The sequence below is a fragment of the Castanea sativa genome, chromosome 6, assembly GCF_040712315.1.
Source record: "Castanea sativa cultivar Marrone di Chiusa Pesio chromosome 6, ASM4071231v1".
NCBI lineage: Eukaryota > Viridiplantae > Streptophyta > Magnoliopsida > Fagales > Fagaceae > Castanea > Castanea sativa.
This window is the reverse complement of record NC_134018.1, coordinates 54,222,669-54,246,528: the sequence shown is the minus strand read 5'-3', so window position 1 is coordinate 54,246,528 and position 23,860 is coordinate 54,222,669. Positions and strand designations below refer to the sequence as shown.

General features: G+C 34.7%; 2 protein-coding genes across 3 annotated transcripts; both read right to left on the bottom strand.

Annotated features, from left to right (window-relative positions):
• Positions 1-456: 456 nt before the first annotated feature.
• On the bottom strand, positions 457-2,836 carry LOC142640972 (receptor-like serine/threonine-protein kinase At2g45590). Its single transcript, XM_075815318.1, has one exon. The coding sequence runs from the start codon at positions 2,633-2,635 to the stop codon at positions 614-616; it is 2,022 nt and encodes a 673-aa protein (XP_075671433.1). The 5' UTR covers positions 2,636-2,836; the 3' UTR covers positions 457-613.
• Positions 2,837-9,115: 6,279 nt separating this feature from the next.
• Positions 9,116-22,787, bottom strand: LOC142638226 (calcium-dependent lipid-binding protein). Of its 2 annotated transcripts, XM_075812244.1 has the most exons (14): positions 22,648-22,787; positions 22,376-22,525; positions 22,113-22,256; positions 21,017-21,118; positions 20,425-20,475; positions 19,473-19,593; positions 15,749-15,870; positions 15,518-15,616; positions 14,249-14,329; positions 14,077-14,162; positions 13,546-13,771; positions 10,569-10,733; positions 9,958-10,377; positions 9,116-9,322 (listed from the first exon to the last, which is right to left on the bottom strand). In XM_075812244.1, exons 3-13 carry the CDS (start codon positions 22,215-22,217, stop codon positions 9,982-9,984), a joined length of 1,554 nt encoding a protein of 517 aa, XP_075668359.1. In that variant the 5' UTR covers positions 22,218-22,256; positions 22,376-22,525; positions 22,648-22,787; the 3' UTR covers positions 9,116-9,322; positions 9,958-9,981. The 2 variants fall into 2 exon arrangements, with proteins under 2 accessions (XP_075668359.1, XP_075668358.1); XM_075812243.1 differs by lacking the exon at positions 9,116-9,322 and having other exon boundaries at positions 9,679-10,377.
• Positions 22,788-23,860: the final 1,073 nt, after the last annotated feature.

Genomic DNA, 23,860 nt, shown 5'->3' with positions numbered 1-23,860 from the left:
AGTACAATCCAATCACATTATCGTTTTCCCATTTACATGGGCAGTGGAATTCCCACTTCGCTCAACAGTGACAGCATAATCACTTTGTAAAGGAGATGACTGGGGCCAAAGAGCTGTTCCCTTCTACTGAAATTGATGCTCTTTTGGCATTAAAATCAGCCAACTTTCAAAAGGAAGCAGACAACCAGAAAGGGTAAATCTTCCCAGGGCCCCATAGGTCCTAAAGTCATAAAAGGCAAGCTGCTCATTCGATTCTAGTCTCAGGGCACTGAAAAATTTTGTTAAGGTGGCCTCACCATTTTTAAAAGTAAAAGAAACGTCTCCAAACCTCTTTTTACTGTAGACCTGGGATTCCTAAAATTCAACAACTTGTGGGAGCAAAGGACAAAGTGGGTTGCACCTAAATGATAGCTCTCCAAAAGTTCATAACGAAAAGAAATTTGTAGGCCAGGGTAGTTATCCAACTAATGAAGCAACAACAGCTCTAATTCATCAATATAAACAATAATTTTTTTCCCATTCTTTTTGCATCAATTTCTACAAAACATGATGATTAGAAAACGCCCTACAACAGTACACTCTACAGTTAATGAAATTGGCAAACTAACATAACTCACCGGGCCTTTTTCTGGGACTTGAATGGGAATTTTGAAGGCGGTGAAGGTGAAAACTCAAATGGCAGGTGGGGTGGCTCAGCCTCACCAGATAACATACCCACAATTTCTTTCATTGTAGGCCGTTTAGCTGGCGATTTCTGCAAACATAGCAGTGCAATTGTAATGCAAAGCAACGCCTGCTCCTTATCCAATGAATGAATTGACAAATCAATAAGGTCCAAGAGCTTCCCATTGCGAGCTAATTGCCTAGCCCACGAAATCAAATTAGCCCTCTCAAATTCTGACATTGGTGAGGCCGTGACTTGTAGCGGCCTCCGCCCTGAAACAACAACCAAAAGCAAAACCCCAAAGCTATAAACATCGCATTTCTCTGATAGCAACCCACCACCACCATATTCAGGAGCAATGTAACACACGGTTCCTCTCATACTCGGCGTGCTACTAACACCACCACTCTTGGGTATATCTCCATTACCCCAATCTTGGCTATTTCTTCGACAACTTCTAAGCTCTCCACTTAGTCCATCTAACCACCAATCAATGCTACCTCTACTACTCTTCCTCTTCTTTCTCCCTTGTACAACCACCGCATCCTCAACCTCATCATAATCATCATCCTTTTGCCACCACATTTCTCTATTGCTACTTGAACCAAGCGCTCGTTTTTGCTTCTTCTTTGTCTTCCTTGAAAGCTCCTCGCAAAACTCTTCCTTCCACCACTCCCTCGGCTTCCTATTCTTCTCTTTCCTTCTCGTCCTTTCTTCATCCAAAGACGCCCACCAATCCAATCTTTTCCTCTGCTTCTTCTTACTCTGTTTCTGCTTTTGCTTCTGAATCTGATTGTCCTCAATTTTCAAGCCCGACCCATCATTCTCAACCGAGCTCGGCGATGCAACCCATTCATTCTTAGGCCTCTCTTTCTTTATTTCACTCCCAATCCACTCCATCACGTAGTCCTTCACTCTACCCGATTCAGACCCACCTCCATTATCTTGCTTCCACCACCAATCCCTCTTCGAACCCCCAATTTTTCTTCCATTCCCAATCAAATCCTTGCCACTATCAAGACTAATCTTATCGAAAAACCCCTCCGATGTGCTTGCCTTATCGACACCACCTTCAGGCGAAACCACCACCGCCACATTCTCCGGCGAGGCCTCAGAATCCAATATCCTAACCACACAACTGTCCGGAGATCGATCGACAATAACTTCATCGAACCCAGTGGCCACACTCTCAGTCTCCTCCAAAATAGACCCGTTATCCTCAGCAACCTCGACCACTCCGTCCTTCTTCTCCACAAGATCCTCGGTCTTCAACCTCGCTAAACCGAAATCTCCAATCTTGGCCTTGAAATCAGCATCTAGCAGAATATTACTGGGCTTGATATCACCATGAACAACCGGTGGAGAGCACAAATGGTGAAGATAAGAGAGACCCTTTGCGATATCGACAACAATGTTGAATCTTTTCGTCCATTCCATAAGCTCAGCACATTTCTTGTCAAGCAAAGCGTCTTGCAAGCTACGGTTAGGCATGTACTCGTACACCAGAATGAGTTTCCGGCCACGGCGGTCAGAGGAGAAGCCGAGGAGAGAGAGGATGTGTGGGCAAGAGAGAGAGGAAGCGATGGAGAGCTCGTTGTGAAACTCACGCTCGCCTTGGAGAGAGCCAGGGGAGTCCATGAGCTTGAGAGCTAAGGCTTGGCCAGAAGGCAGAGTGGCCTTGTAGACAGAGCCGAAGCCACCGTGGCCGAGAAGTGTGGAGGGGGAGAACGACGAGGTGGAGCGGCGGAGGAGGGAGTAAGAGAAGCGGCGGCGCTGTTGGTCACATGGGGTGGTGCGGTTGCGAGAGAGTTTGCGGTAGAGGAAGAGAGAGAGGAGGAGGAAGAGAAGGATGAGGGTTAGAGTTAGGAGTATAGGGAGGAGTATGGGGAGGAGGGGAAGGCGGTGGCGGTGGTGGTGGTGGCGGTGGCGGTGGTTGTTTGGTGGTTCCGGTGGTGATGGGACGGATGGCATGGTTGTAAATATGTGGGAAATGGAGGGGGTGGAGTTAAAGAATTGAGAGTTTCATTTGGTGAGAGAGAGAGAGAGAGAGATTTGTGGCTAAGGCTAAGGAAGAAGAACTGAAGAAGAAGAAGAAGAATGATACTGACCGATAGCTATCTATCAGAACTCTCACAGCTCAGTTCTTCACCGTAACTCAAACTTTTGTTTTGCTTTGTTTTGTTTATTAGGGTCGCTTTTGTTCATTATTACCTCTTTTCTTTTTTTCTTTTTTCTTTTTTTCTTTTTTTCTTTTTGAGGAACATTACCTTTTTCATTATTACTAATACGACTATACATGGGAAGATTATTATTTTCAGTTGAAAAGCTTAAAATTAATTAATTGCCTTTTTTTTATTGAGCTTAAAATTAATTGCTAAATGATGTCAACAACAAAAAATATTAATTGCTAAAAAGTAAACTCAACAACAACAAAAATGTCTAAATACAAAAACACCCCGGTTTGAGTAAGTTCCAAAAATGCCACCCTAGAGTTTCAACACTTCCTTATAGTTATAGCTCTTTGAGTTTTTTTATATTTGTCAAATTGATCCCTGAAACTAATTTAGGTTAGCTTTTATGGATAGAAAAATCACATAACTATCACATGACTAGTGAAGTTAATCATTTGGTGTGTTTTTATTATGTAGTCATATGATGGCCACATGATTTTTCTGTGTATAAGAGTTAATCGAAGTTAGTCCTATGAGTCAATTTGACAGATATAGAAACGTAAAGGAGATCAAAAAAAGAATTGAAACCTTAATTGTGTTTTTGCAACTGTAACTAACCTTGGAGGATTTTTTTGCATTTTGACCAAAAAATTAGTATAAATAGTCTCCAAGAACAAATATATAATATATCTAAGTTTGAGCTCTACCAACACAAATTAAAAAAAAAATTATTGGTGTTTTACATTAATGATAAGAGCAATCATCATGAAGTTGACACTATGGGTTGAAATCCTAGTCATGGAAGGAGGGGGCTTAAAGAAGGAATATTACCAAATAGGTTTGGACCGACAAAGCAATTGGGTTTGACTACTCATTATCTCAAGTCCAGCACAATAAAGGTAATCCATATAGTGAAACCGAGGAAGTCAACCCGTATAAGGAACTTGAGGTACACTCCTCAGGAAACTATAGACGAACTACCAAGGTCGTATGACTGAAGAGTGAAGAAGAAAGTATAGACATGCAAGTAATGTAAGGGGGAAGCTTCCAAATAAAGCATTCATCACCTACACATTTAATACACTACACCAACTCAACCAACTGTATTAATAGCAGAATGACTCCTGAATAGTGTCTCCACACCTTGCATCCTACTCTACCACCATCAGTAAAGCAATGGTGGGACAAGTATCCAATGAAAGATCAACAACCCTCCAAGTAGAAGGCAAGGATGTAATCCCAATAATTATATATAGTAGGAAAAATCCTCCTAAAGGGGGATTGGAGAAACAGAGAACGAAAAAATAGAGAGGAATTAGGAATTGTATAACCAAAAACTTGTTATCATAAGAACAATTGTTTCTTGGATAGCCCAAGGAGAAAGCTTAAATAATACTCCTTACTTTTTCTTTCTATTTATCTCTTCTTAAACTATTGACTCATATATTTATTTTTCTTTAAATTCACCAACTCGGGCTACTAAGGCTCGAATGGTTAACCTTAACAATCCACCTCTATGAATAAATTGCATCGGGCTTATATTTCAGCCCATTCTTATTTGACTTGGGTCAAGTTTCTTGTGTTGCCCCTATACTAGTATATCTATAAAAAAAATTAAAAAAGAAGTTTTTGTTTAATAGATAAATAGTGGGAAAGCTAGTCTCACTTAAACCTCTACATACCTCAAATCTCAAAGTTTCATAATGTTTTTTTATAATAATTTGATGGTTGAAAAAAGGGAATTTAAATCCATAACATAATTAATACTAAAAAGTCTCAATTAATGTACAAGACTCTTCATAGCATAATTAACATAATCATGATGATTAAGACCGAATGGCGACTGTGAAGCTATAAACTATGATTAACAAAAATTGTTAGTATTATGAGAAAAAGTGGTAAAACTCGCGGAGATAAAGGCAGAGGAAGTGTTGGCCAGCGGTTTCATTAGTGGCCACGTGTTGCTCTCTTATTGGAGTGGAGTCTGATTATTATTATTTTATATGAATTTCCCAAATTTAACCTTGTGAGTTTGAAGAAAGGCCAAAGTAGACTGTGTAGTTGGGGAAAGGCCAAAGTCCACGCGCCAAAGTAAATCACGTGGGGATCAGGCATTGTTTGAAGTTTTATTATGAGTCCACCTGTTAGGCCACGTTCGTGGGGTCCATACCGAGTCTATAAAAAACAAATCTATACAGTCACCAATCCAACTTGCTTCTTGAGGTCGCGTGGGAGTTGAGTTGAGTTGAGTTGAGTTGAGTTTGAGTTTGGATTTTGTCTTTGTCACAGTTTTGTTTGTTTGTTTATTAAATATTCAAACTCTTATTAGTTTTGGGTTTGATTAGCAGTTACGTTAGCTGAAAGGATGAGGACCAGGTTGTGCCCTCATCCATATTGAGTTTTGTGGTGTTTGAGTTTGACCTTTTTTATATATATTAAAAAGTACTAACAATTCTGATAAAAGAAAAAAAAAAAAGTGCTAACAATTAACTAATTCCTTTTTCGTAAAGTGTTTTTGAATGGGACTGACTACTAGTACTACTACACACATACCCACAGTAGCTCTCACTAGCTTCGTTCTAGGATTCTTCATTTCTCAACTCTCTTATTTATTTATTTAAAATAATTTACTGTAGGAAAACAGTCAATCCTATTAAAAATTGTTAACCCCAATAAAAAATAATAGGCCCATGGTTAAGGTTAACAGAAAACAACATTAGGTCTGACTTTTGGGGCTTAGAAAAAAAGATTGGTCCACCGCCTGAAAGAAAAAAAAAAAAAATATATATATATATATATATATATATATATGTGTGTGTGTGTGTGTATGTGTCAAAATCTTGGGAAAAGGCTTTTTTTTTTTTTTTTTTTTTTTTTAACTATCATGTGACATGTACGGTTTATTTTTAAATTTTTTGAGAATAAATTTTTAAATTTTTTGAGAATAAATTTTTAAAATTTTATATTTAATTTTTTACAAAATTTTATATTTAAAAAAACACAGTTTAAACTAGAAAATAAGAGTCCGTTTAATTAGAGATTTTTAGCATTGTTATTTAAATGTTATGGTAGTACATGTGTGTTAAAAAGTATTGTAAAAATATGTATTTCAGTATTTAAATACTGAAAACTGTTATTTGAATACATGTACCAAACATCACCTAGAGATTCAGGAAAGTAATCCAAAACGATTTGCATAGAGACAATAAAAGAGTATCCTATTTTGAATTGACATAAAAAACAGTAAAATGAGTAGCCTATGAATATAATTTTTCTAAAGGCACTTCTATATATATAAAAAATAGCTCGATTAAAAAACTATAATAATTAATTAATCTGAAACTTTTGCTCTATATAAAATAACCTATAGTTTTTTTAAGATGTAACAAGATAACAATGAAATTTAGGTTATATGCAAAATGCAAAAGTCTGAGTAAGAATGTGAATGTGTTAGTACATTTTAAATTAAATTATGTTAAAACTTAAATTAATTGAAGATTAATAAAGAGATGAGTTATAGTGGAATTTGTTAAAGAAAGAGTTAACATGTATGTAAGTTAAATTTAATTAATTAAGAGGAGTTATCTAAACTAATAAATAACATGTAGGTTATGAAAATGATTGGAAGACTATGTATATAACTATGCTACGGACTAATTTCATTTCAATACTGAAGGAAGAGAAAAAGTTAAAGCAAAAAGCTCTCTCTTCTTTTTCTATAATAATTGTGAGAAGTGTGTGAGAGTGAGTGAATTCAACAATTTTCCTAAACACCTGCAAAATTTTGGGCCAAAGAAAGGTGTTTCTTTTGGTGGAGTTTTGAGCTTAATCACTTATGCAAAGTTGGTTCGAGCTACACAACAAATTGTTGGGTTGTTGAAACGTAGAGGGGACAAGTCAAAAGTGAATTTTTGCTGCATCAGTTTCTAGGTTTTTCTAACCGCAGAGGGCTTGAATCTTCTTAAAGAGAGAGAGATTTTTGTGTCTCAACATTGTTCGTTTATATTTCTATTTGTACTGTAACCAAAATATCATTTTATTGGTAATTTCTCCAACAGAATGTCCAAATAAATGGAACATTAATACCAATTATGAAGTTGAAAATGTGAAAGATGTTCTTGGAGACAAATTAGAAAATAGAAAATTAAACTAGTGCCTAGATGAAAAGATGTCTAGCAAGACATAAATGCATGCTTAGTTTACACATCTATTTTCCATGAGCATCTTATTTGAATAGGTTGGTACCTTCTAGTATTTGTATTTCTAATAAAGACATTTAATATTCAAATCTACCCTCTCTACTATTGAATAATAATAATAAAATTTGTACACACCTGTTTATGGGAAAATAATACTCAAATCCCTTTTTTTTTTATTCTCTATTTTATTTTAGAATGTTCTAGAAATATGGATCTTTCAAAATCCAATGAATATAATATTTATAACTTCCTTAATTTATTAGCAAATTGATACAGTGATACTTTATTTAAAAAGTTATAAAAAAAAAAGGTGTTGGAAAACTCATGACTTTTTCTATTTAAAAGATAATATATTAACAAAAATCCTATAGACACACCAAAAAAACCTTACAACATTCTCACAAAGCATGTATTGTGAGTTATAATTTTTTTTTTCTCTTATTTTGTTTTATTTTGTATTGTGACTTTGTGATATGATTGATATCTTAATTTGTTATAAAAGCTTTGTGGAATTTGTAAGGACCATCTGCATAAGAACCCATGCATTAAACCATTTTTCTTTGAAAGATTAGATTCTTCTATTCACAGTTAACAAAATAAGACTTGTTTCCCAAAAAAAAAAAAAAAAGACTTAAAAGGAATATTAACACGCCCCCTTTAGTTCAAAAAGTAAATCCAATCTACAAAATGCCATCAGTAATCCAAATCCAAGAATAATAAAAAACTAAAAAAGTTAACAATTTTTTTTTTGGAAGGGCGAGTTGGTAATTGTCAGGTGGGTTTTGACTTGTATATAGCTTCGTTGAAGGAATCTACACAGTCTAGTAATAGTATAGTAGATACGAAGCAAAAAAGAAAGAGTAGCTTTGCAGCTTAAACGAGAGGAAAAGGTCAAAGAAGAGAGCAAAAAAACAAAGAGAAAAAGTTCAGAAGAGTTAAGAGTAATGAATTCAAACCGGATCATGTGAGTCCCACTCCACTACCATTTTTACTACTACTCCAACCTTTTTCACTATCTAAAAGTTGGAACCCACGCTTGTCGGGGGCTGACTACCTGAGAGTGAGAGTGATATTTCCCAGACCTGCTTTGTTTTTTTTTGTGCGAATGAAGCAAATGGACTCAACAACTTCAGTGATGTTACGCTAATAAATAATATCATTTATACCACTAGAGTTTTGTTGAGATTATTGGTCGAATCGCTTATCAAATGAAGCAATTTGAAAACTCTTACCATCAACACACCCACGGTGGTTCCAAACCCCTTTTTGTTAATTTGTGATGATGATCTCCAAGAATTTGCTGACTCTTAAGATATTTATTTTCTTTGTTGAACAATTTGGTTATTGGTGGCCTTATTTCTATCTGATACATTGTCATATTGATATTATCTCTCAGGTCCCACCCTGTTTCTCACACCCATGACCCACCCACCCACCCAGATACACACTCACACATCACATGGAAATATTCCCTGCGGGATTGTCTACGATACGTACCACGTTTCATGTGTTTTGGAAATTTCTCTCATCTATTTTGGCCTTTTGTTATGAATATTCAATACTAGTAGTACTTATAGTTATAGATGGTTGACAACAAATTTGGCTGGATTATTAGGATTTTTTTATGGTTGAGGCACTGGGTTTGGTATCATATCTTATGCATTTAAACTTTGAGGTGGCAGAGGCAGTCACAGGCTTTTCATTTGTGGACTCCCTCGATTTCACGGGAGATATAGGAATGGACTAAGAATCACGAGGGTGTATAAATCTTTGGGCCTAGTAGTAAATAGTAATTGAGCTCAACAATACTTTAATCCCCTGAATATGCCTTTTTGTGAAAATTTTGTGGTATTCCTAAAGTTTATCTTTGCTATGCCAACTTCATTGTTAAAAAACTTTTTCATATTGACGGCAATAAGAGAAACTTATCCTATGTTGAACTACTAAATTCAATTCGACAAAAAAACACATTTTAATATTCCTAACAATGTGAGTTTGTATTTATGATGTGTATTGTAGCAAAAAGAATCGAAAAAACATCCAGGCAGATAAATCTCTTCTTCCTACTGATGATGCAGTACTTTTATAGAAACCATAACAACATTGCTCTTACTTAATCTAAATTGCTGAAATTCCATCACATCATCCAACAGAAGTACTAATTATCTGATTACAATCTCTCAAAATATTCTTTGGTCCACTTCAGCTTACCTCAGCATGAGTACAAGTGAGAACTTCAAACAGCCACACCTTTCGCCATTCAATCTCCCTCTCCGGCTGCTTAAATACTAAAGGAGAAAATAAAAATCATCATAATTTCAGTAGAAAACATACAAGGCCTTTAATGAGGGAGACTAATTGCAAACTTGAAAAGAAGCATAGTCGCAAACTCAATATATGGCTTAGGAAGTAGGAACCAATGGGCTTGCAAGCAAACCAATAGAACAAGTGAAATCGTTGAAAAGTACCAGAGCTAATAGATAAGCAGTGGGTTAAAATGAGAAATCTCAATGCAAGTTCTAATGGATATTTATTTTTGCCTACAGTTCTTAACGCCTTTGTTTGTTTGTTTGTATTTTTTTTCTTTTCATTCTTGAATTATTTGGATTAAGTAGCAAATGTTGCAAAAAAAAAAAATCAAGAATAATCCATTAATAATTTCATTCCGACAAATTCAATTAAAGTGAACTAAGGTGGAAGCCAAAAGTCGATTAAACATAGAGACATGTATGACGTTTGAAAAATTAGTAAGGAAGGCAGAACACTATCATGATTACAGGATGAGACAGCTGAAACCAAGAATATAAACATTATGTTATTTTCCACACCAGCATATAAAACAGGATCGAAATCTATTGCAAAATAAGCAAAATAATTTATCTCTATCCAGTCATTAAAGCATACACGAGGTCAGACCACATACTCCAGCAGCAATTCTGCAGGAAGCCTACTGCAGCTTGGCATCACCATTTTCTTGGACACTATTCACTGGAGTTGTAGAGCCACTTTTTCTCGATTGCCCTGTAATGGTTCGGCCCATGAACTTTCCTGCTTTGCTCAGTCCACTGCCAACAGCTCCAAGGCCAGTTCCCACAAGCCCAACTCCAGCACCAACACCACTTCCCACAAGCCCAACTCCAGCACCAACACCACTTCCCACAAACCCAACCCCAGTACCCACCAATCCAACTCCCGACCCAACCAGTGATGTAGCTCCGTCAATTGCGTCCATTGTACTCCCTATAATTCCCGCTTCTTTCAGTTTCTTTCTTGCTTCTAGGATCATCTTCTCTTCTTCTAGAGCAGCCAACTGCTCTTCCTTGTTAAATTCGTGGTATAAGACCTAAAATTAGAAAAATAACAATACCCTTAGATTAAAAAATAAAAATAAAATTTTATGAAAAGAAGGGACAAGACCCCCCTGCATAGAATACATATAATGTGAATGAGAAATTTTTTATAATTATATTGCAGGCCTTTCTTTAACATACAATAGAAGACACATCACTAATCAAAATGAGAAGCAATTTCTACCTTAATTGTAAGAGTCCCTCTATCTTTTTTATCTTTTATTTTCAGCATGTCAAGTGATGGTTGCAGTCTCAAATCAAGCTCTTTCTCGGTTTCAGCTTCCAGGTCATTCAAAGTTAGCTTTGCTATTCCCAATCTCTTGTCTTGCCCAATGTCCTTATCAAAAACCTGTTGGAAGAGTTCATGAACATTAGTTGCATTACTAGTAACAAAGGCATGAGATTTACAGGTTACAGACAGAAGATAATTAGTAGGAACTATTATTATTCAAATTAGGCACTTATAATTCAAAGTAGGCACGCGTAAAATTGTATCTATGATGGTAAGCTGGTAACAGGTAATGCATTTTCCCCTCTAAAATTTGTGTAACTGTGCAAGCATGAGTCTCTGTGTATGTAACAACAGAACTTCCACCAGATATGACCAAAACTTATATCCATGAGCTCAAAAGATCCCACAATATAGTGTGCATTATATTTGCATGTCCATTACATCTCTTCTAACATTACTTTTTTTTTTGGGGGGGGGGGGGGGGGATAAGTGATAAGTATAATTAAGAAATAGTGAGGTATGAAACTCAAAAAATGGAAGCACAATGTGTGCAACCCCAGGCACATGCCAAAAAGGTGCCTAGGAAAAGGATTTCATTTGCTCTAAAGATTTCTCAGTGTCATTAAACATGCGAGAATTCTGCTCCTTCCACACTAGCCACATCAACATAAGTACATGATGGCACCATATTCCAGACGCCCAAAGAATGTTTTCCAAATCCATTCCTCTAACCACAAAGAAGGGACAAAACTGATGGAGGCATCACCCATTGAACCCCAAACATCTGAAAGACTTCATTCTGCAATGCAAATACAACGTCACAATGGAGCAGTAAATGGTCCACTGTTTCTCCACTACAACAAAATAAGCAACACCAGCCCACTAATGAAAAACCCCTCTTGTTGATGTTGTCAATAGTGAGAATTTTACCCCACACTGCAGTCCAAAAAAATAAAGCCACTCTCATAGGGAACTTAACCCCTCCATACATTCTTCCAAGGGAAATAATTTCCATTGGTACCATAAATATCCTTGTAATAGGTTCAAACATTTCTTGAAACTTGATTTAGCCATCCCATGCTTTCCTAGTTCTTATAAGATATCCACAATCCACTCCCAACCCTCATCCAAAATGCTAAATTTCAGGAGCTCAAAAGTCCAATTTATTTACCTAGCCTGTTCTTTTTATCTCTACTAAGCTCCCACCATCAAATCCTACGACGCCTCAGCTCCCAGCTAATGGCTGAGCACAAAAAAAAAAAAAAAATTTGGGGAACCGGCTAAGTTTAATCCCATAAATATACACAATTGGAAGTGTAGTTTTAAAGATCTAGTTATATGTGTCCTAGGGTTGACAAATCTTTAAATTTGGGTTTTTATTTAACAAGTTATGGTCAATTTTATATCAAGGGGCAAACCTGTAAATTTTAAACCCCTGCAAATTAAGGGTTTTGGTAGTTTACTCGAGTTTAGAATTTTCTAGTAGATCCGAAACCTTTTCTTCCCTTTATTTTCTATTTTCTCCCTTTCTCCACTCTCTTTTCCTCTTCTCTTTCTTGTGATACTATTCATAGGTACTGTTTATACAACCCCTAAACACTATAAAATTCTCTCTTTTCCTTCTTCCTTACAACCCCAATTCTAGCCCTTTCTTTTACAATTTACGTATCATAATCCTATAGATATTTAAACGCTAATTCATTACAAATTTGTTTTCTGTTTTTCTAACACTTACATGGTTAAAATGTTTTTTTTTTTTTAAGTTTTAATCTATGGATATCTTTTATTTCCTTCTATAAAGAGTATAAATATCAGGTGCAGCTGGCCAAAACTCTCAGAAAAACCAGATCAAAGATTGAAGTGATTTGAAAATATGATCTAGTTTGGATATAGGACCTAATTGGCACCCTTTTTAGCCTACTTTAGTTACTATTGAGTCTAAATATCAAGTGCCTTTACATGAAAAGGCAGCTAGTTCAATTTGAATTAAATTTAGGGCACTCTATTACAGTGCCTTAACTATATTAGCAGTTCAGTTTCAATCATGAATTATCAATTTAATCCTTAGAGGGTCTGAAAATGGTTTAATATTACCTTTGTGCTCATTTTCCATTTAGAATAAAGTGATTTACTTGAAATTAGAATACAAATCGAGTGATATAACCTATAGTTAACTTTAATCCTTACTAATACAAGGCCCAAAAGTTCAAAAGAGGTACAATTTATATCATTTCGGCAATTAAACTTAAACAGCAAATGGAGGCAAGGGTAGCATTGAACCATTCTCAAAACTTCAAGGAAAAAATTAAACAAAAAAAGGGAGTGGGGAGGGGGCTAAATTGGACTCTGATATATCCTATAGTTAACTTTAATCCTTACTAATACAAGGTCCAAAAGTTCAAAAGAGGTACAATTTATATCATTTCAGCAAGTAACTTTAACAGAAAATGGAGGCAAGGGTAGCATTGAACCGTTCTCAAAACTTCAAGGACAAAATTTAACCTAAAAAGGGAGTGTGGAAGGGGCTAAATTGGACTCTGATATAGAGTTTGGGAAGCAAAATAATAGTTGGGCCTAGAGTTTTTTTCTAGCGTTTCCTACTTGTTTTAGTGGTTCTTTAAGATTATTCAAGAGATTTAGAGTTTCTAGGAAAAAGAATGCCAATAGCCTATATAAAAGCCTTTATATAATCTACCAAAATTCCAGCAGCTTTTATTAAACCTTTTTAACTTTTATTTAACTCTACAAGTTTGAAAATTTCTTAAAAAAACATCTGCACTCTTTCATACAAGTTAAATTAAATAAACACGGTGCACTAAAAATGAATCCTACTAACCAAGAATTTTTAGATTCTAGCATAAGCACAATACTAAGAGAAATGGCAGAAGAGTATAGCAAGGCAGAAAAAGAAGTATTAGTGGATCAAAACCTCAAGTATAAGGGACTGTGTCTCCTTGTCTTCTGCAATCAAGTCAAATGTTTGATTCCAAACAGGATTCAGGTTGTTATCGACAACCTTTGTTTTGACCTTGAATAGTGGCCGAATATACACAACAACATAAGGATCAGATTTTCCAATCATTTCCATGTTCTTCAAATCATTTGCTTTTACGATTGTCAAGGTAAGCTTTCCCTGTGGTTTAAGCTCTAAATCACTGCATAAAAAAGGAAAAAGAAAAGAAAAGAAGGCACACTTAACTAGCTTAACATTTGTGATGAACTGAACACACAAAAAAAATCATCTAAATACAACCGATTTAAAGACAGCATATATTTGAACATAAACGAGTGAAAAGGAGGAGATATCCACAGGAGAACCCCATTAACCAATTTTGAACTCTCTGGCTCTTTTAAGATAAACCACTTGAGTAGTTTTGCAGCAATTTGAAACCTCAAAAAAAAAAAAAAAAAAAAACCCAAGCAGACAGGAAGGAACAAAAAAAATATGATTCATGGTTACCTTGTATCAACAGGTATACCGCCAATTGGAACAATAATTCTATGGGGCCACTGGAGCATATCTGTGACAATCGTATTGACTGTATCCTACCAAATATAGTGTAAACTGCATAATGAGTCTAAGTAACAATACAAAATCAACCAGGAGGGCTAGATATGAAAATAAAACTTACATCAATCATATCTGAAATTCCAGGGATGGCTGTTAAGCTACCACCAACAGCCTTCAGAGTATAATCAATTCTAGGCTTTGGCTGATTAAATGTAAATAAGCATTAGACAATTCTAAAACAACAGTAACTAATTTGAAGAAGAAGAAGAAGAAGAAGTAAAATAGTAACTATGCTCATCATTTTATTAGATATAATCTCACTAAAACCATAAGATGTAATAATTTGATTGCTTAGACTGAATTTGAAAGAAAAGTGGGAGGATAATAAGATAACAATTTTCCGACATATGCATTTGATCGGAGGGATGGAAGACAGTGAAGATGGAATGTTGATGGCAATTTCCTCTGTTTGCTTGAGAAAAAGAATAGGAGGAAAGAAATAATAATTTATATTAATTTGCTATTACACACATTAAATAAAAGTTTTTGAAATTTTATTTTACAACAAGAAGTTTTATAATAATAATAATTAATCATGTAATACCATATGGTATTAAGTATAAAATTTGAAAACCTTATCCTAGTTCATTATTGCCTTACTGTAGTTCATTGTGTAACGTATAGCACTATTATTGTCGTTTTATTTAATTTCAGATCCCACTTAATATTTTTATAAATAACAAAAAAAAAACATGCAAATTGTGTTTTCACATTTGATAAAAGTTGAAGTATTAGCAAAAAAAGGTGAAATAAGAAAAGAAAATTTGAAAATCGGAGGAAAATTGGAAATACAATGTTGGAAAGCGAGAGGATAGAGGTAAAATGAATTTGTCACCCCTTTTTCCATCCTTCTTTACTCATATCTACCATGCAGTAGAAAAATCTCCTCCCCCTTTTCCACTTTTCAATTTCAATCCTCCCTAAAAAGTATTCTACCAAACCGTTCCTTAGGGAGAAAAAAGAGGGAAATGAAAAAAAAAATTGATTTATCACTCTTAAGAGTTTATTAAATCTATGCACGCATCACATCTTCTCTATTTCCAATTTCTACTCCGTCAAACTTAAATCTCACTTACATGACAAAGCTATTTACATTTTTTGGTACATGATAATTTCTATACATAAACACTAATTTGGAAATAACATGTATGCTACAGATACATGAAACCCACTTCCTTTTAGACACAGGTACCTGTTCGGCTGTACCAGGTTCAACAGTAGTACAACCTGTACTAGAGTTCTGGAAAAGAACTTATTCAATAAATGGAGGACAGATAAATAAAACCTTATTCTATATTTGCAACCAGTTCAAAAATCTTCTCTGACATACCTCAGAAAGTAGGGCAACAACAACAGCAGAAATACAAGGGATCTCTTCAGCAAGTTGGAAAATAACACGAACAACAGTGAAGACTTGAAGATCCTTCAACTGAGGCAGATGACACCATAACAGTATTTAATTCAATATTACATTCCATAACTTGAATTGTTAACGAGGAGAGATTAACATAAACTTATATCCAATACAAATGATATTTTTCAAAGTTGATGATGCACCAACCTGAATGGGTATTGAAGCAACAAGAGCAGCTTCAACGCCTAAAATGATGCTTGTATCACCACCCCACCTGAAATCAATATCCATTATAATCTGACCTTCCTTAAGACTCTGAACACGTATACCTGCATTGATATTCAATGGACAATAAAGTATAACAGTTACATCACATATTTAAGGGGAAACGGGAAATATATAGGGAAAAAAATTCAGAAACTTGATAATACTTGTAAAATGAAAATTTATTCATTTATTAATATATATATATATATATATATGCCCCACCATTGATCATAAGAAAGAAAAAACAAGCACAACATGATGACTCTATAAGCTGTAAATGTATCTTAAAGAGCAATATATTTCAAAGACTATAGATCATTGAGGCAAACTTGCCTACAGTGAAGTTAAAGTGTACCTTACAGGGTACAGCATTCTTGGGAAATCAAAGATGTTAAGGAGAAGAATGGATTACTCTGATTCTTCAATTGAATAAAATAGGCACCCTTAAATATTGCCTATTAAAGTCTCATTTAATCAGAAAATCTTTTCTTCATGTAGAACATTTTTGTCCTTCTTGTTTTGACCTCCCTGAGCAAATAGTTGATCAGACTCCATGATTTCCTTTTTTATTTTTTATTTTTTTTATTATATAAGAACACTTGGCTTGTGAGGGGGCTCACTTGTTAATTTGGCCTGATCTCAGTTTTAATTAGCAAATAATCTGACTTCTTCATAACAGAACAAACTTCAAGCACTTCTCCCTTATTGCAAACTTTTTCTATTGTTTTCAAGATTGGAACTGAAGCTATGCTCTTTTCACACACACACACACACAGAGAGAGAGAGAGAGAGAGAGAGAGAGAGAGCACTTTGATAGTTGATATTCACCAAAATAAGCAAAGCACACTGTAATAAAATGATTGTGATAATTTTTACAGAAAAAAAAAATTATATTTATATTTCCCTTAAAGATACTCATTTACCATTGGCTATATATTTTGAGAGACTTTTGAAGATCATCTACGCTATGTTTTTTTTGGCATAAAATATTTCCAAATATATATTTTCTGCATTTCCTGGTAGTTAGTGCAACTGAAAATCTTAATTAACAGTAAAAATAACTTGCAATCAATGGAAAATAACCCAAAAGAGATACAAATGATTTATGCTTCTCCATATTACACAACTTCCCTTACCAACAAAAAGATAAAAAATTAAATTAAAAAGTTATCGAGTCTCAACGGTAATAATTGGTGCAAACACTAGATGCAAAACCCCCAATCACATGGCTCAATGATGGAGGCCTAATACTCTTTGGACTTAATTAATGTTGATTGGTGCTAATGGATGCTAAGATATTTTGGATTATTTTTAGGACTTAACGTTATTGATTTTATTCATGTATTTAATATAATTGGTTACTATTTATTTCCTTTCCTTGGTGTAACTTCGTAACTCTATTCAAAGGCCCCATAACTTAGTATTGGTGAGTTTTCATTTTATTAACAAAACTAGCATTGGAATTTTCCTCAATAGCTTAGTGCTGACTCCAGACAACCTTAGGTATTTGATTCCTAGGACTTTTATCTTTCTTTTCACCACTTGGTGCTAACTCCAAGCAACCCTAAGTGCTGACTCCCAAGTTTTATCTTTTTGTGTTGTTGTTCTTCTTTAATCCATTCCCCACATTGTCACCTTTGAAATCGCTTTGTGTATCATTAGTAAGCTTCTCTCTCTCTCTCTCTCTCTCTCTCTCTCTCTCTCTCTCACACACACACACCCCATAACCACCAATTTGCCATCTACCCACATCCATTGAATGAAGCCAATGTGATCAGATCAACAATCAGAAACAAAGCCAGAGTAATCAGTCGTGATCAAGATTATTATTATTTCTCTTCTCCTGAATTTTCCAATACCGCATATTGGATTGACGGTCAAATTTATTTTTTCTTAAACTTAATCATTGGTTCCTCTCTTGCCACTCTCTACACTGATAGTAATCTTAGCAGAAGTAAGCAATAGTGGTTGACCATAAACATATCCAACCAAAAAGAAAGAAAAGTTGACTTTGGTAATAATAAGTTGAAATGAAGCCGATTGGAATCAATCTTGAATAGATGTATTACAAATGGTATAAAATAGCATTTGCAATTCTCCTCACAATTAAATACAACAACACACCTACAGCTGGATTTACTAAAATGCATTTAGGAACAAGAAAAAAAAGAAAAAAAAAAGAAGAATAAGAATTATGAGCAATATAATGGAAGAAGAAATAAGCAACTAATGAAAGCTCTGCACTTAGGAAACGAAAAAACAAAAAAAACAAGAGAAGAAGAAGAAGAATAAGAATTATGAACAATATAATTGAAGAAGAAATAAGCAACTAATGAAAGCTCACAGCCTACCTTACAACTAAAAATGTCAAAACGGAAAAACCAACCAGATAAACCAAAATTAGGATATTATCATATTACAGGTTCAGCTCCCAACCATATAACTAAAATCTAGAGTATGCAATTTTAGTAGATGGCTCCCAAAAAGAGAGAGATCAGACAGTTGAGATCATTTTGTTTATTTGGAGCAAAAGGTTGATGATTTTTTATGCTTGTGAACTAATGAATATGTGTGTTTTTAAAAATTAATTTTTAGGTTGATTTTTCTAGTTGCTCTATGTACTATTCATTAATTCAATGAAATTTTTTTATATAATTATATGGAATTACATGAGCCGTTAATGGTTTTCTATGTGAGACAATAATGTGCACTTTCAGGAACATTTGGATGCAATCAATTACAGGAAAACAAATCACTTTCCTTGAAAATATTTCCAGTTCAAAAAAATTAATACATCTTACACCAAAGTGGACAAAGGTTATACATTAATCATTTTAGTTTTCTACCATACAGTTGAAGAAGAGATAAGGATATGCAAGTCTGGATCCTTTTCTTTTATCATATCGAGGCTGAGTTAACAAACAACCTAAATGGGCTTTAAGCAAATAGGAAACAAATGGAAGAGAAGATCTGAACAACAAGAGAGGTGGGAGAAAGAGGCAAACGGGAAATTGGCTTTCCTCTACCACCTTAAAAGCTGATTAGCAAAAAAGAAGCAAATTTTCATTCACCTGAAAAAGGGGCAAGCAAACATACTCCTAGGGCGGTGGTGATGTCCACTTCAACCCTACTTATAAAAAAAATTTAGGACTTAACAGACTTATTAACCTCCTTCCATAAAAATTTTTTTTGATAAATAACGTAAGAGTATTATTAATAATAATAAAGGAATTGCCAAACCGAGTACATAGGGGATGTACTAATGATGCAGAAATCATGAAACAAGAGAACAACGGTCAAGAAAAATAGAGAAGGAAGAAAAGGAAAAATGAGAAAAAACCACACTCCATTCGAAGAGGGTGTGTAAGAAATAAGACTTAATCTCCAACAAAGAGCGTTCGCAACCCTCAAAACTTCTAGCATTCCTCTCTCGCCAAATGCACCAAATCAAGCAGTGAGGTACCAACTTCCAAATATCAATGTGACGATGTCTCGCAATACATTCTTAAAGAAATGCAGTAAAATTCAGTAAGAACTAAGCATTAATAAACGTCTAGGGTATCTCTATGACATAAAACTGCAGCAGTCAAACAAAAAGGTACACACACATACACATTGAGAGTGAGACAGAGAGAGAGATATAAAATTAATTAATGATTCATACCTTCAATTTTGGGTGCCACATTACCAAGGGACAATTTGTTGAATTTTAAAGCTGTAATTCCAGGTGGTCGGTATTCTTCTAGAAGAGGTTCAACAGATTCTTTTATAACTATTTCTGCTGCCTGAGAATAAACACATCCAACAACTTCGATTTAAATATTTCATAAATAATACACATATGGTTCCAGCATGGTTGCTTAAATTTCTTGTCTCTATTCTTCTAGCATACATAATTTTCCCCCTCCTCCCCCTTCATGTCTGCCTCATCCTCTATGAACAGATTTCATTAGTTTATCCAACAAACACTCATACACACACATATACATCTCAAAATTAATTCCTAACTCCAATAATGTTTACGATAGCCAAACTTGGTCCTGGGATCTACAACTGATATTTTCATATCTGTGAAGTAATAGATAGAAGAAGACAGTCTTTCATATATAATAAACGAGTAGAAGGGAATAGAAGGACAAGTACCCACTACAATCACTTGAAAGAAAAGCTGCTTGAAAACCAATAAGCTATCTCAGAAATTCTATTTTGCATCATGATACCACATAAAAATGCATGAGGCACACTTAAGCTTTCACGACCACATTCTTTTATCCTATATCAGCCCCTAATATTTCTTCAGTTACAGGATTATTTATTTCTTCATCCATGGATGGCCCTGTGGTTCCATAGGCAACACATTAATTAAAAGACAATTTTCATTTTTCAGTCAAGATAACTGGAAGCTTAGTGATATGTTCTTCAATAATTAAAAGACAATTGACTGCCACCTTGATTAGTACTATTTACAAAAATGAAGGGCCCAAAGTGAGCAAGGATGCTAAACTTAATAACTGCATAATTGTTACATTCTAACTGAGAAAAATATCTTACAACAATTTGGTATACAACAACAATATGCATATTATCTGACAAGGACAGCAAGTGAAAAGGCTTACATCTGCAACAAATGGCCACATTTTGCTTAGTTGCTTGTTCAGCCATTTCACCTGAAAATGCCAACCAAATTATGTCATAAAGTGGACCAACAACATCAAGCCCCATCAAAATAATTTCACAAAAGAACAAACTTTTTTGAAACATCGCCAAGCATGATTAGCTTTAAACCTCAAAGCTGGAAATGAAGAGCTTAACTCAGACTGCCACAGGTATTGCAAAGCAAAATATGTAACTTTTTGCCATTTCACTCTCACTCTCTCTCTTTTCTTTTTAGAGTTGATAGGATCTAAGTTGAGTTTTTGGAAACTTGAAAGTACAAAAATGATCACGTTTCTAAAATCCTAAAGATATTTAAAACACATTGCAAATAAAAGCAAATCAAATTATGTATTGTTTCCTTTCTGTTCATCATAAAATACAAAATTGGGAGGGGAGGGGGAGGCAGGTCAAACCCATGACATAGGAGAGGGGAGAATTTTCATAATTTACAAAACAGAGGCAAGTTCTGCTCAAAAGGTTGGAAAAAATATATTAAAACCTTATCAGACAATCAAATAATAACAACCATAAAAAAATAAAACAAGAACCAACCTGTTCATAGACAGGAAAAGATATCCATTCAGGAAAATTTTCACCACAAAGTTTCTTCAGATCTTCTCGATCAAGGGACCCAAGGAGTTTTATATCAACAGCCTACAAAAGAAAAGAATCATACTGGATATTTTGCACCAAGTGAATGAATTCCGCCAGAAATATGAAGTCGATCTTTAGATATACATGCCCAATCTTAAGTTTTTTGCATTTCAACAATATTACATTCTTTTTTGCTGCTATTCTTTAAGTGCATTTATCCCTCTTTCTTTCCTAATAAGTTAAAGGTGTAAAACAACAACTTTTTGATGTTGTTGATAAATTGTTACTAGCGGGAGAGAGGAGGTATTTGAACCCTAGTTCCCCTCATAAAGGAGACCAATCAATGCCATTGAATTACAAGGCTCTTGAAAACAACTTAAAACTTTTCAGCCGTAGTAAAAAGATCTAATGTTTGCAGATCTCATTCCTCACTTCCTTCTTCTTCTTTTTTCTTTCTAATTATTCTTGGTTCTAATTGAAATGTCAGCTCAGCTAAAGCTGCTGAAAAGAAGCCCACTAGCATCAGCAAGCAACAAAGGCCCCAGATGAACATAAGGGTCCAAATAGGTAACTAGTTGGCTCCAAGAAACAGGTCTAACAAGATAATTGCCATATTGTGCACATCTTCTATGCAAGTAATCCGACTTCGGCTTAAAAACCTTTAGCAATCATTTACTAAGGGTACCCCAAACACCAGTGTACGTGCTTAGTGTCATATATTTTGTTCACAGCCCCGAATTGACAGCCAACATTAGTCACTCTATAATGTATTATTCCACTACATATTCTTGTATACACCTGAAAATGCATTTGATACCGGAACTAACAGAAATTGCCATATTTTGCCGAAATTTAACCATCACAGAATAATGCTTAACTTGAAATTTTTACAAAACCAATTCGCTCATACAAGCCTCAAGATATCTCTAACCTATCTAAACAAATAATCACTCACACCGCAAATTGTTTAACAACAAGAGGAATTCAACGACAACAGCAAATTAGGACGAAACGAAGCTTAGGATTATCCCAATTATCGTAAAAATTGACATACCTTAGCAATTCGCTTGGTGCTTCGGTAACGCATCATGTGTTTCCATCCAGCCATCAACGCAATCCCGAACACCATCCCCATGAAAACCCCCGAAATCAACCCCATTTTCCTTCTTTTTTTCTCAGATTCCAATCACAAATTCCTCTACCAAAAAAAAAAAACTAAATCACCAAAAATTCATAACCGAATTTCAAAAAAAGAAAAGAAAAAGCACAAATTAACAAACACATACATGAGTGAGAGAGAGAGAGGCGTAAACTTACAGAGAGAGTAACTGACGAAAAGGAGAGGGAATGGATGAGGGAGAGAGAGAAATAATTGTGAGGTATTTCTCACTCTAGAAAGTATCGGTTTTCTTTTTTATTAGTGTCTGGCACTGGCTGGCTGCTTCTAAACGTCGCAATCTAAGAGAGCTGTGGGAATTCATTGTAAGCATTTATTATTATTACTACTTCCACAATTATGGCAACCAAAAAAAAAAATTTATATATATCACGAAGCATTTGCATTCAATTTCAAAGCCTGTAGGCCATACCATAGAGAAGAGAAGAGAAGAGAAGAGAAGAGAAAGAGCCTCTCTGTCTTCTCCTTCAGACTTTTCGGTTTGATACTTACAAGAAAGTATTTTCAACCGACACGTTAGAATGTATAAATGTATGGTATGTATTAATTTGTAATTTGCAATTACATTTTTGGCCCGTCCGTTGGGTTCTTTTACTTTGTGTGGCAATATCTAAGCGGAAGAACCAAAGGGCGAGCCAAATATGCGAGGGATAAAATTGGATAATAGTTTATAAGTACTATATAAAAGTATACAAACTTTTCTTTTATTGGGTGTTTCTACTATTCATCTCCAGTGCGTGTGAGTCCCGTGTGTTTGTGTTACCGACTTGACAGGAAATCTCAATTTCGCAATCCAAACAGCTTTTTAGCCCTTTTGTTTGTACCAAATAAGATTCGCTGCGCCCTCCATTAGAGGAAGAATCTTTTATTTTTTTTTTTTTTTTAAAGAATTTTAACATTTCGTGAGTAGATTGGTTGTTGGTATTGTTTGTTTTTTTGTTTGTTTTTGTTTTTTTTTTGGAAGCAAAAGAGAAGAAAAGCTATATTATACATAATATACTTTTTAAAGTAATGTGGGACAATTACTGTTCTTTTTTTTTTTAGAAACAAACACACACACAAGGGAGAGGGAAAGAGGTTCTAATACAAAGGTATACTACAATTTTCCTTAAAAGCCATGGAAACTTTTAAGGGAGGGTGTCGTTGGCATTGTTAAATGAAAACTGATCAAACGATTCCTTTTTGACTAAATTTTATTACTATTAGGTCTGTTTGAATACCGCTTATTGTTGAAAACTGAAAATTGAAAACACTGTAGTAAAATAATTTTTAAATGAGTAAATTATGCTGTAGGACCTAATTTTAAAATTAATTTTGCTGAATTCTGTACTTACAGGTCTTGTAAGTAGTACACAGAACCTACAAATTGAAAAGCAGAGCAACGCTAGTCCTAAAACACTATCCAAACTCACACTTATTTTCCTCATTTCGTTTAGTTTTTAGCAGTGAGAATCGAATATACAATATTTGATCCAAAAGAAGATGGAAGTAGCAAAGTTTATGATTGACCTTTGACCAAGTTTAGTCATGTGTACACATGTGCCTCTTTACGCGTTTTTTAGGATCCACAGAAACCGGGCATAGAGCCATGTCGTTTGCTCTTCTTCATTCTTATTTTATGCTAT